Genomic DNA, 13,862 nt, shown 5'->3' on the forward strand with positions numbered 1-13,862 from the left:
CCCTTTCCCATCGGAATAATCGTTTTTCCTTCCATTTGCTAATAATAATTTTAGTCTTCACGGATTCCTCTCCGCTTATCCTGCTATTTTTTAACTGGTGCTTTTTAGCGCATGTAGATAGACTTGACCCTTACCCTCATTGACTCTGATTATGTTCGCAACACGTTGACTTCACTTAACTAATTTGGCTAATTTTCGCAACCTAACTTAATATCTTGGCTTTAGAATCTCTTACTTAACATAAAACTACTTCGTTAATAATTTCCCTGGCGTAAATTAAACACATGCCATTGATAACATCACTTCGTTAATAATTCCCATTTTACGATTCTAGATCTATCGAACTTTGTTTTATTTAAAAATTTGACTACAAATCTTAAGAAATAAACATCACATCCATTTATTAACTATTCTTGTCTAATGTTAGATCTAAATTTCAGTACACAATATCGACTAACATAATAAGCTTTTTATATAGAAACTTTATTTCACCTATAAGAATCCCTTTTCGTAGGCAATAATTTGTAAAGCTAATCTCTTGGAGAAATATCTAGAAAGAGCTAAGTTTCCTCCCATAAACCAAAATCCTGGGTATCCAGATTGTCTCCAAATAGTCTTCAATTCTCCTTCATCATCTAATCCCCAAACTGGGTTTAATTTGCTAACTACCTTCTCATCAGTAATTCTGAAGGCTGAATCTTTCATATTGGAATATCCTGTAGCTAAAACAACTATAGATAAATCATTAATAACCGAACCATCTGATAAGGTTACACTATTCTCTCCAAAGCTATCTATTTCAACTCCCAGTCGGATTTTAATTTTCCCTTCAGTAATCAACTTACTACAACCAACATCAATGTAGTAACCTCCACCTCTTCGAACGTATTTTCCAAATAATCCAGTTGATCCAAAACCAGCATCAAGATTAAAGCCAGCTTTAGCAAGTGATTCATAAAATTCTGGTTCTTCTTTTACTGCTTGTCTGAAGTGTTGCTGTTGAATTAAATTCTGAAGTTTAATATGACTTGAGTGTGCAATAATATCCGCAATTGCTACCGGTGGTCCATCTTGTTCAAAAGTACCTACATTTGTGATCCGTAAACCATTTTCAGAAGTGATCACACAAGTACTTGATCTCTGAAGAATAGTTGCATTAACCCCTTGTTCATATAAATCATGGGCAATATCATGTCCGGAATTGCAACAACCAATAACTAAGGCATTCTTACCGGCAAAAGGTTTCCCACTCTTAAACTTTGATGAATGCACAATAACTCCCTTGAAATTCTCCTCACCTTTAAAATGTGGAATATTGGGTTCCCCAGAATGACCCGTTGCCATAACCAAGTGTTTAGGATGAAGTTGAACTTCTTCGCCAGTTTCATTATCAACAATTTTCACTGTCCATTCTTTACTGGTTTCATCAAACGAAGATCCAGTAACACTCTTGTTTGTCCAGTAACTTAATTCCATAGATTCGGCATAACTTTCAAACCAACCACCGAGTTTGTCTTTTGGTGTGAAAATTGGCCATGTCTCTGGAAAATTGATATAAGCCATATGATCATACCAAACAGGATCATGTAATACCAAAAATTTATACCTATTTCTCCAATTATCACCAATTTTAGGATTTTTCTCAATAATTAAATGAGAAATCCCCATAACCTTAAGTCTTGCAGCTAAATTAAGCCCACCTTGTCCACCTCCGATGATAAGTACTGTTGGTTGTTTGTCCTCTCCCCACACAAATCTTTCATCTCTCTTATCTAACCATGATGTTCTGCTTACGTGTTGACCATGATCAACTCCCTTTGGTCTTCTTTCACCCAAGTATTCCTCATTTCCATTAATTGACTCTAAGGCGGTATAGACTCCATAAGCTTTGAGACCTTTGGTAGTTGATAACAACTTTATCATACCTGAGATTTGTCCAAATACATTATTTGCATCAAAAAATACTTCAATATATTGGATCACCGGATCTGATCCTGCAACAGCAGCAATCCTAAATCCTTCCTTATAGAATTTGTCGTTTGTGCTATGAAACTTAAACTTCGAAATCTTAAAATTTTTTGATTGAACTTCCAAAGCTTGTTTAATTTTATCAATTCCATGAAATTGATGAAAATCCCAACTGATTGCTAAATGATCTTTCCAAGATGCGTGGGGTGCAAAAAGATCATCAAATAATTTATCATCCAACGTTCCTTGATTAACTTTATCAAGTGCGGTATTCAATTGAGCTAACCATGTATTTATTCTTAAACTTAAATCTTTACCTTCGACCACTTCAGTTGGAGTTAAAGTGCCAAATATCGCTTCAATTGGAATATTCTTGTCAATTGCTTCTTTAATTAACGGTGGATTGGCTAATTGTGCCAATTCAATATCTTCGTCTACAGTCATTTACTTAGAACTTTAGGCTTTACTGCTTGAGTAAATATATATTTATTGGAAAATTGTTTGAGAAAGGAAGAGTTTAACTTATATACTCTGGTCTGGGGATAAGCTATTCGTATACTATGGACTTAAGAGTAAGGTTCTCCTCTTAACTGATCCTTCCGAGTATCCATTAGTAGCCGAAGAATGGGGGAGACCTAAATCAATAATTTCCCACTTAAAAGATTCTCGGGAGGATTACTAAATGTTTATTGGTTACGGTACTTTCCCAAACAAGCACTTTAGAGTGTAAGTGACCGCTCAACCCCACATTAGTCCAAAAGTATTGGTGTAAGGATGTTTGTCTTGGAGACTTTGCTAGACAAAGGAGGCTGACATATATAACTTCAGAAAAATACGAATGCCGGCTTTTGAGACAGATAAAATTTTTACCTTCTCTTGCATTACTAAAATGTATTTATAATAATTGCCTGAAACAATTAAGGAGATCATGGAAGGATTAGATAAGAAATGGAAATGTAACATATTATATACTACGTTATCATTATTGGTTCGATATTTAAGGAGTACATTAAGTGTACCGAGCAGTTCCTTAATTAGGAAAAAATCTTTATAATGGATCTATTGTTCCTGAAATATACGCGGTTAGAGTCCACATGTCGAAGTCAGTAACAATTTGATGTAAATGATCTAGTATTATATGCACTGTATTAAAAATGTAATCAACCTAACCTCTAAGTATTGGTTTTGATATTGCACTTTCTATTGTAGTAGTTGTCAATTGCAAAATTACGAACTATGTAGTAGGTGCGCCTCAAAGGATGGTCAAATCTAAGGCGTGAAGAACCAACTTAGACGAGCCCGGAATCTCCAAATATGGAAGAAACTAAGATTGCCTCGTTGAATGAATTTCTAAATCTTGTCCAAATTTGAATTTCAACTGGAAAAGTGACATAGAATCTAATGTAATGCACCATTTCATTATTGTTGCACAAACATTCGTTTCAGGCCCGCTTTATTTATAGTATAGAGTATTTGACAATCCCGTCATTGTCATTTTAATCTACGACCAGTAACTGTAAACTGTTCAACCTGGTATAACTTAACCACCTTTGGATTCAAATACTATTTTAGGCGAAATAAACCATGATGCAAATCGCCAATCATAAATATTAACATGATACTAACATAGTTTGTAACTAAGACACACAACATGGGAATTACTCCTTCAAATTCTTAACAATAGATCCTAGGTAAAACATACTTAAGGGCTCTCGATAACTTGCAAGTATCTCATTGTTCTTTTCTATGCAGACTGCATGTTTCAGTTGCACTATTTTACAGCCCGGTAAAAATACGCTCTCTAAGCTGGAGGATCTTGACAATGTGAGAACAAGTTGCTAAAAACTTCTATTTGTATTCTTTTACTACCATAGTAATCATCGCATGGTTCTGGATGCATGAATTACGTCTTCCTGCCACCTCAATAATTGTATTGTTAAGCTTCGATTTTGCTGCACGGTTCACCCGATAAGTTTCTGCCTTATATTATCTATTAATAATAGCAGGGATGTTTTCGACAGCCTTATATTTCAAATCGAATAAATACTACTAAACCGCCCATTTAAGTAGAATAAGAATTCATTCTTATATGTAAATAATATTAATTCTCTATTTATTGATTTTATTGAATTTATTGAATTTCTTCTACACTTAGAACTCAATTAATTATGAGTTTCTATCTATTACCTCCAGTTTCATATCAAAATCAGCAAAAGCTCAAAGAGCTGACAAAGAAGAAGAGTTCTAGAAGTAGTCACAGTCACAGTCACAGTCATAGTCATAGCCATAGCCATAGTCATAGTAGAAGGTCAAGTTCCAGCAATAAGCGTCATTCTTCCTTAGATTATGACTCTACAGATCTAGTACCTTCTCCAGAAACATCAAGATCTTTTAATATGACTGATACTTCGGCAAAATCAATCAGTGGATCTGTAGTTGATTCAATAGATTCTTCTTCCATCCGACTTACTTCATTAGAATCTCCAAGATCATCCAAATCTTGGAGATCATCTATTCATAGCGAAACCTTTACGTTATCTAATCTTACAAAACATACATCTAACACATCTAAGACGTTGAAGGACAAGAATTCAGTTACGGCTTTCAACTACAGTTTTAATTCAGACATTAATGAAGCATTGAGTGCTTCCAAAAAGTCAAAGAAATCTAGTCATCGTCGTCTAACTTCTAATGGTTCTATGCTGACTAGAGAAAGAAGTATTGATGAATTGCTGGAACAATTAACAAACTTTTATGTTGATACTGATGTTCTGGATGAAGAAGAGAACCAAACAAGTGGTACTCCTGACTTCTCCGATGTCAGTTCAATTTTCAGTTCGAGACCTACTCCATCTAATTCCAAATCAAATGCAGTTTCTGCTTATTCACATAAAATGAAAAAGATATCATCTTAAGATAATAATCATTTTCGAAATCATTGATTCAATTCTCTTTAAGTAGTTTACTGGATTAGACTTCTTTTGGGTATTTCCTTAATTATCATCTCATCTTTAAATAAAGCATTTCTTATAACAAATGAATATATATATTTATTTAAAACACATAAACTATAATTACCAATTTAATAAACCGTCACCGATGAAATACAACCATTCGAATTAATTACTTCAATTATACACCTTTCATATCCATATAACTTTGATTGACCCCAAGTTTTAACCTTCATACCAAATTCGGTATCTTCCTCTTTCTTTACCTCCTCTTGATTAGTAGTTGGGAAATCAATGATATCCAATTCGTTATCAATGTATTCAGATTCATGTCTATTCAATAAAACCGGGGTTAAACTACGAAATTGAATTGGTAAATCTTTAAAGTACATAGAAGAATCAATTTTTATTTCTTCATCATTATTCTTAGTACTTATTTCCCAAGAACATCTATTCCATTTCATAAAGTTTAAACTTTCAGTCAAACCTCCATTATGAGCAATGACTTTTTTGACAGTTGCACTCATACCACTTGAAGAAGAATTTCCATTATTCAAATCATACAAAATATCAATACCATATTTGAAATAATTATGGAATTTGAAATGACTCAAATCTGTATCCGAATCTAGAGCTGTATTGTCTAATTCATGATCTTCTTCGTTATTTGAAAGATGTTTATGAATCAATAAACGTGAATCAAATTTATTAAAGTAATCATCTGGAGGACCTAATATATTAAGGATTTCTTGTTGAGTGGTCTTACTTAACAATATATCAAATGATTTAGTCTTATTAACATCTCCTTTATACCCTTTTACATCAACAACTATTTTGCCTTCATCCAAATAAAACTTTAATCCTGAAACAGTTTGTACATTAGATTGACTAGAAGTTTCAGAATAAACACTAGAATCTTTCTTTAATTTGAATTGGGACCAAGATTTCCCCTTATGTAAAGCTATACTGGAACATATAATATCGGAATTATCATCCCAATTTAATAATATTGATAATACTTGATCATCACCCTGACCATGTGTCTTATTAATTAATTCTTCATTAGTAATAACAAATTTAAATGAAATTCCAGGATATGATAATATATATGAACCAGTATCTCTATTGAAAACTCCTGGATAAGTTGGACCAAATATTTTATTATAAATTGATTTTAAATTAGGACCCTTAGATAATAATGTATGAAGGGTAGAATTTGAAGATAAGGAATTTGATGAAGCTGTATCTAAGATAGTACTGGATGATGAACTTTTAGATAAAGAAGAATTAGTTTCAAGTCCACTAGTAAAATCAACATTACTATTATTATTACTTGTATTATTACTATTACTTTCAATTTCATTTAAACTAATACCATTATATACCAATTTTAAAAGTTTTCTTGAACCATTACGTCCTTGTTTATTATTAAAATCCAGAATTTCAATTAATTCCAATAATTGATCTTTATGATTCAGAAATGTTAATCTTATACCCAAATCAACTACATTAACAAGTATTGGTACATTTAAAAAATCAGTATTACTATAACTAATTCTTAATTTATAATTAAACTTATCAAGATACTTCATAATAGTATACATCGATGCTCCTAATTTGATATAATTACCCAACCCTTCACCAGGGTTAATTGTGGTTTCATAAATCATATTGTTCTATAGTAATAAGAAAAAGAGTGGTATTAAAAATTATTTAATTTAAGTTAAAAGTGGTGTTTATATCCTTTTGCATGATTATGTCGTGTGGCAACCTATTTCTACGTAAAGTCGCTAACAGATGTAATTGAGCTTCAGCTCGATTCGTCGATTCAGCTCAACCTTGGTGCCTAGCCCAATTGGCGTAGTATAAGACCTATTGAGGTCAAACACCGTGGCGATGCTACAGGTCGACTTTAGCCAAGTAATCGTACTTGTCTTTACGTTAAGTCTGTTTCGTTCTCTGTATATTGCATAATTCTATATAAATCTAAATATCCACATTTCATAGGATTTACCGTATATTTATACAGTATCATTTAGACCCGAATAAACCCCTAAATGCAGGTTTATTCTCTTATTAATGAAATTGCGTTATCGTTACATTTAAACTCCTTGTGGCAAGTCTGCCAGGATTTGCATGTATTATATGTAGCCTTAACTGCAGGAGTTGATACGACATTTGTATATCGGCTTTACTCCATTCAAGCCGTACTCGCGACAAATGTCGGTCACTATGTGACAGATTAAGGTACTGTACATACATACATACACAACACAAACACAAAACTTATCCTTTTGATAAGCTGTGTCGTGTGGCAACCTATTTCTTCGTAAAGTCGCTAACAGATGTAATTGAGCTTTAGCTCGAATCGCCGGTTCAGCTCAACCTTGGTGCCTAACACAATTGGCGTAGTATAGGACCTACTGAGGTCCAACACCATGATGATGCTACAGGTCAACTTTAGCCAAGTAATCGTATAATTCTATATAAATCTAAATATCCACATTTCATGGCATTTACCATATATTTATACAGCATCATTTAGACCCGAATAAACCCCTAAATGTAGGTTTATTCTATTATTAGTGAAACCTTAGCGTTACATTCTAGCTCCTGGTGGCAAGTCTGCCAAGATTTGCATAATTAGCCTTAACTGCAGGAGTTGGTACGACATTTGTATATCGGCTTTACTCCGCTTTACTCCATTCAAGCCGTACTCGCGACAAATGTCGGTCACTATGTGACAGGCGCCCCCCTAAATATTGTTGTAAACTCATGGACTCAACTCAGTTGAAGACCTCTTTTTATATAAGTTTCAATTTATCTCAAGGTAACGAATTACGAAACCTTTTCCCATCGAGTTCTTCAATACACCATGTATAAGTATTTTTTTCACAATGTTTTCACTCCGTGTGTTTCGGGCTTTGTTGGTTATCAGATTGGTCGCGAGTACGCTATTTACAGAGAGAGCATATACCAGCGTCGAGATGAGTCAAAGCCAGATGCCACGTCAGCCAGTGGGAAATGATCACACCATCTACTTAATAGATGTACCTGCTAACTTAAACTGTCTGGCTACGCCGTTTAGTAACGTGGACTGGGGAGGTTTAGGATTTAATTTGATCCTACCATCAGGTGGGACTAACTGGTATCTTCCAAAGTTGAACGACGGGTTGATGTGCCGTTGTGGAGATCGGTGATAGAAGGCTGGTTGGTATATCTACTTCGGAAGGTACAGTCTATGCACTGTGGTCTGTGACAAGCTGTCCGACTGTATATAATCGCAGACTTACATTTTACTTATACACATTTTTATATAATTTAACCAAGAATATCTCCTATAGATATCTTTGATCGTGGAGTGTCTATAAACGGTTTTTTGTCCTTACCTGCTCTTAATGTAGGCACAAAAATTGAGCGAACATTATCTGTTTGATCTTGGATTCCATAGTGCAGTCCAATTAATGGAGCATTTAATGCTTGTACAAAGGTCTCAGTATCTTCTTCCTCTGAAACAACTTTAGTTTCTGTTCCAGTTTCTGTTTCAGTATCAATTTCAATTTCATTCTTTTCTTCCTTATCGAGACTATTATGATAACATATTTGACATAAATAACCTCTTGTACCATTAGTAGTCGTAGTGATAGTACTGTTTGTAGCAAAATGTTCCCACCATATGGGTGATGTAGTGGTACTGCATTCTATACAATGTATGCAATTCTTCTTGGCTTTAATAGGCAGCTCAGGATCAGCTTTCCACAGAAAACCTTCTTGACTATCTTCTACAGATGCTTTAAATCGTTCAATGTAAAACTTGGACTTAGATTGTGGGCCCGGTTTCAATAAATAGTTTTGTCTGGTTATATCTTCAAGATATAATTGAATTAATGGTTTACCTTCATCTTTACTTGTACCATGAACTCTCTTACCTAATGTACGCATACCAAAAACAGTTGATGATGTCTGATCATGCTTTGGACAAATTAAAATAGGATGAAGTATGCCATAAGATCCATTAACAGAAACTAGATAAGAGTCCTTTTCCTTTACTGATCGATGATCCAAAGAAAATCCGAGTTTAAAATTAGGAGTATCTTGAGCACAAGTAACGTGGTATTTATCACTTGGTCCACATATTTCACAACATATCATTGAACCATTTCTTGCAGAGCATATTCCACAAGAAGGATTATTAGGTCTAACGAATATATCGGAAACGCTTTCAAATGCTATTCCATTATCAGTAATATATGAATCATTTGGTGGAGATTGACGATTTAACGAATGCTGAATAGGTTGATGACCTCTCAACGTAACATGTTCATGATTAAATATAGCACATAAAACATGACACCACTTATTAGAGTCATATATTGGCTTCAAGAAATCTGGACGTACTAATGTTGATCCTAAAAATGCCAACTCATAATTAGCTTCATTGGCAAAGCATAAAGAACAGGAATATATAGTGGAGTTATGTGGCTGAACATCATTTATACATACTTCACATAACCATTCCTTAACAGGACGAGGTGTTTTTTCACCCACCTGAATACCAGCACAGGAGGCATGAATATTAACACCACAGCTAGAGCAAATAAGCATTTCAAGTCCAGATTTGGTATTTATGTCATGTTCTCTGCATATGCAACACTTCCTTTCATTGGGACTGAATGGTACTGAAACTGAAGTCAGAGAAGGTACATGCATAGAAGCTATCTGTGATTCTAAATTGGTTAATTGCCTTCTTCTGAACTGTTCAACAATGTTTTGTAACATATCCTTTGACAAATCCTTTATTCTTTCTGTTCCTTTAATGTTTGATGATGAATAGTTCTCGCTGAAAGATGGGTATGTAACATCATTGGCTCTTTTTGGTTTCTTCAAAGCTACAGGTTGAATCTTTGAGGGATCATTAGATTCAAGTTCAGGAAGATCCAGCTCAAGTTTCCTCTTAGTCGCTTTTGGTTTCACTTCCTTTGCACTAACGGAAGCTTTTACTTTCTTAGCTTTCACGGATTTTGAATTAGTTTTATCTTCTACCTTAACATTAGCAACTTTCTTAGTCTTGACATTTTCCTTTTGAGTTGATTTATTCACAATCTTCTTCTTTTTGGGTTCAACACTTACCTCTTTACGTATTTCTTTCGTTGCCTTCTTGATAGGAATATCGACTACAGGGGCAGAATTTTCCTTTACTTTAACTGACTTTGAAGGAAGTGACTTAATCATATCAATATCATATGAGATTGTGGCTCCTAATCTATCAGCTTCATTTAGAATATATTTAACATCTTCTAATAGTTCAGGTTCAACTCTTTTCTTCCATCCTGGTTGCTTGTTTATTCTTTCAATTTCATTAGGGTCCTCCCAAGTAACGGCATAACGTCTCCATAATTTTGCACATCTAAAACATAATGCTGTAACAGTACCTTCAGGTAATGGAGTGACTCCCTCAATATCCTTCTCAGGTTTGTCAGCGTCATGCCCGGTAATTCTGAACCATTGTAATGACCTGTTAGTATGACAGTGTTTACAGGAGAATTGTCTCTTATTAGTTTCTGCCTTGACATTATCATATGACGAATCATCTTCAGGATCAGCCAAACTATCAATGACTATATGGTCTGGTTTTTCAACAGCACCTTGTTTAGAAGTTTCATCCTTGACTATATTTTGAAGCTTCTTTTGCATTCTTCCCTCATAATTCCCCCAAATCAATCTACCATTCTTGGTTTTCTTCCAAAGATAATAAAATCTAACTACCATGGCACTTGGTTGAGTTTTGACTCTTTTGAATACAGGATATAATTCACTTCCAAATTCTCGTACTCCACTTTCAAATCTCTTAATTTCTTCTTTATTAAAGGTAGGTTCCTTTAACAGTTTTCTTGTAAGTTTAGTTATATTTTCATATGCCGAGTCAAGATCTCCTTTACAGGTCATATAGTTATAAACTACAGCATCCATGAAGTTAGGTGAAGTATCTAGCAAATCCAATTTTGCTGCCAAAGGAGAACATCGTTTTATAAACTCATCCAAGGTATGAAAATCATCTTCTTCATCAAACAGAGAGGCTTTCCATAAAGACGTACAGGTAATTCCTTCACCATCATCTACACCTCTTTCAATATAACCCTTAGGTCTCGGTTGTAGCCACTGAGGGAATTCCTTTTTAGACATATTCTTGAATTGCTCTGGTATTTCTAATTTTCTTTCATCGTCAACAAGATTATGAGATTTGGACAGCTTTGATTTAGGTAATCCATTAGATTTCTTCTTAGTGGCACTTGTGGGTTTATCTATGTCATAATACACTATAGGATGATCTTCATATTCTGGAATATTGGTTGCTTGATGTTTTGCTCCCATTCTTGTTGCTGCTCTTGGGTATGGAGATCTATCTTCAGGATCTACAGCATCCTCTAGTCGAGCATGCATTCCCAAGTATCTCATGGGCCATTCTTCATTTATTCTTCTTTCTTCCAAGGTATAATTAGAATCCTTTTCAAGGAAATCAATAGCCATTGATTCGTATTTTGGTAATGTCTCGACAGGAGTTTCACTACCATCATCATCAGGTTCAATTTCTAATGAAGCAGTGTCATCTGATTCAGCCTGTGAATCAATGAGAGAATTTAATACCGACAATTCTTCATGTAATTGGAACTCATTTGATGATTTATTATCATGAGATAACATTAACATCTTACGTTTATGATATTCTATTTCTTGCTTCTTGGTACATACCGCACAAGACCATGAGAATCCTCGACTTGGTTTCTTAAGTAAAGGAGGATCCAAACAATACATATGATAAAATTTATCACATACAGCACAATTGATAGAATCTTGAGATATTCCACACCATTGACCACATTTTTCACAATTACAAGCACTTGAACTGAATGTATTAATAAAAGACTTTGTCCTTTGACTCTCTACAAAGACAAACTCAAATCTTTTATTTAAGGCAATTAAGAAATTTTTGCTAGTAACATTATCATCACTAGCATATTGTAATAAGTTGGATGTCAGTAAAATATCATAAAATTTGATCATATATCTATCAAATAATTTTTCGAAATAAAAGTGATTGGGCTTTTGTATGTACAAATCAATAGCAGTTGAAGAATTACCTGGTGATGCGGATTTCTTTTGATTTAGATGCTTTTTGGATTTACTATTATCAGTTGATTCTTGAAGGAATCTATCCTCTATATCATGTTTATGCATTACAGTTACTAAACCTCGGAAACTTGCTAGTGGACAAGTATCGGTATGCATAGAAGCAAATAGTACTCTTGAATCACTAGTAGATTTAGAAATATCTCTTGGCCTATAAAACCATTGAACTTGAAATGTATAGCCCTTAGCATCTACCACTGAATCATCTATTTTTACATTTGAAGTTTTAGCTTTAAAGCCTATTATTCTTCCGATATAGTATGGCTCCCCAGGCGGTTCACTCACCATATATATATAATCACCCTTCTTCAACAGGAATTCTTCCTTATTCTTCCCATTTTTTCGTTTACTAGAGTCAATCTGATAATGATTAGGACAATATAAAGTTTGAGTCTTTAAGTTAATATATGCATCAGTTAAGTTCAATTTAATTGAAAAGTAATCTGAATCTATGGGGCTTCTTTGAAGATTAAATGGAATGGATGCCACTTCTTTTATTATTTTAGTATTAGTATTCCCATTGGATTTGGATTCACTATTGGTGATAGGCTTTTTAGGAGATGCCCTCCTATTATTAATATCATTGGTCGATACTTTCAGATTAACATCTTCAAACTGAAATTCCTCAAGTGTGTCGTTGTACGACTTATTGATTGTCGCTTTTCTTTTCGGCCTTACCAGTGACATTGAGACATGAGAAGTTGCGCAAGCTTTGATTCAAGAAATATTATCTCACTTTGATTCTCAGATATTACACTTTAATTATAAGAAATATTCTGGTTAGTTACCCATACAAATTATTAGCGAAGAAAATGAATTAGACATAAAAAAAATTTTGGGAATGCTATTCTGTGTAATGTGAATAATTTCACGCAATATATACATAATATTATATAATACATATAATACATATAAACTTAAAACTAATTAATAAAATTATAATTATAACTATGGGCTTTATAAATAACCTCTTCTTAATGCACTTTCAAGTCGTTCGACTTCTTCTATACTGGTAGCCAGATTAAGTTTCTTAACCAACTCTTCTGCTTCTTGTTTACTTAACTTAGATCCAACCGTCTTTAAACTCTTATCTTGAGGATTAGATGTCAGTCTAGCTTCAGGAGGGATTATTAAATTGGATTTTAAGTAAGATTTTGCTAATTCAGTTGATTGTTCAATAGTATTTCCAAATAATTTTTTAGCTTCATTTAATTCACTAACCTTTACTTTAGAGAAATCTAATACTTTTAAAGACGGTATAAGCCATATAATAAATAATCTATAATTATCTGCCTTTTGAATTGGATTCCCATTTAAGCATAAATTCTCTAAATTTTTGAATTGTTGAAAGTTTTCTTGATAACTTGATATATTATTATTCATTAACATTAATGATTTAATATTATTATGTTCAAATATACTATTATCTATATATGATATTCTATTATTAGAAAGTAATAATACCTCTAAATTAGTTAATTCACTCGGTATATTTCCTAATTCTATTAATTCATTATTAGTTAAATCGATGACATTAAATTTATTATGAGTTAATGCAAGATTTTCAATATAGGGAATTTCAAGTTGTCTTAATTGAAGTGTCAACTTACCTTCTGGATTTAGACATGTTGTGGCATTATTAATTACTTGAGCTGTTAATCTCATGTTCAGATATATCTCCTATAAATTTCGACTCTCTATATATCCACTATATCGTAACTCGATTCTCAATTATATAACCCACGCAAAAAAAAG

At 33.5% G+C, this 13,862-nt stretch overlaps 5 protein-coding genes across 5 annotated transcripts; 1 reads left to right on the forward strand and 4 right to left on the reverse strand. All coding sequences in view use genetic code 12, as the record gives it.

Annotated features, from left to right (window-relative positions):
- Nucleotides 1-389: 389 nt before the first annotated feature.
- RJT21DRAFT_119935 (uncharacterized protein) lies at nt 390-2,184 on the reverse strand. The gene has a single exon (XM_064881577.1). It carries the CDS (start codon nt 1,921-1,923, stop codon nt 493-495), a length of 1,431 nt encoding a protein of 476 aa, XP_064738230.1. The 5' UTR covers nt 1,924-2,184; the 3' UTR covers nt 390-492.
- A 1,952-nt stretch (nt 2,185-4,136) lies between these two features.
- Nucleotides 4,137-4,883, forward strand: RJT21DRAFT_943 (uncharacterized protein; the record flags this gene model as incomplete). The annotated part of the gene is made up of 1 exon (XM_064885700.1): nt 4,137-4,883. The coding sequence occupies one exon, from the start codon at nt 4,137-4,139 to the stop codon at nt 4,881-4,883; it is 747 nt and encodes a 248-aa protein (XP_064738231.1).
- Nucleotides 4,884-5,050: 167 nt separating this feature from the next.
- On the reverse strand, nt 5,051-6,589 carry RJT21DRAFT_85714 (uncharacterized protein; the record flags this gene model as incomplete). The annotated part of the gene is made up of 2 exons (XM_064885447.1): nt 5,051-6,165; nt 6,241-6,589. The coding sequence occupies 2 exons, from the start codon at nt 6,587-6,589 to the stop codon at nt 5,051-5,053; spliced, it is 1,464 nt and encodes a 487-aa protein (XP_064738232.1).
- A 936-nt stretch (nt 6,590-7,525) lies between these two features.
- On the reverse strand, nt 7,526-12,961 carry RJT21DRAFT_139465 (DNA-binding E3 ubiquitin-protein ligase; the record flags this gene model as incomplete). The annotated part of the gene is made up of 2 exons (XM_064883346.1): nt 8,309-12,961; nt 7,526-7,572 (listed from the first exon to the last, which is right to left on the reverse strand). The coding sequence occupies exons 1-2, from the start codon at nt 12,792-12,794 to the stop codon at nt 7,526-7,528; spliced, it is 4,533 nt and encodes a 1,510-aa protein (XP_064738233.1). The 5' UTR covers nt 12,795-12,961.
- LEA1 (U2 snRNP complex subunit) lies at nt 12,930-13,861 on the reverse strand. The gene has a single exon (XM_064884097.1). The coding sequence runs from the start codon at nt 13,770-13,772 to the stop codon at nt 13,065-13,067; it is 708 nt and encodes a 235-aa protein (XP_064738234.1). The 5' UTR covers nt 13,773-13,861; the 3' UTR covers nt 12,930-13,064.
- Nucleotide 13,862: the final 1 nt, after the last annotated feature.

The sequence above is a fragment of the Scheffersomyces amazonensis genome, assembly GCF_036850825.1.
Source record: "Scheffersomyces amazonensis strain UFMG-HMD-26.3 chromosome Unknown RJT21scaffold_3, whole genome shotgun sequence".
Classification (NCBI taxonomy): Eukaryota; Fungi; Ascomycota; class Pichiomycetes; order Serinales; family Debaryomycetaceae; genus Scheffersomyces; species Scheffersomyces amazonensis.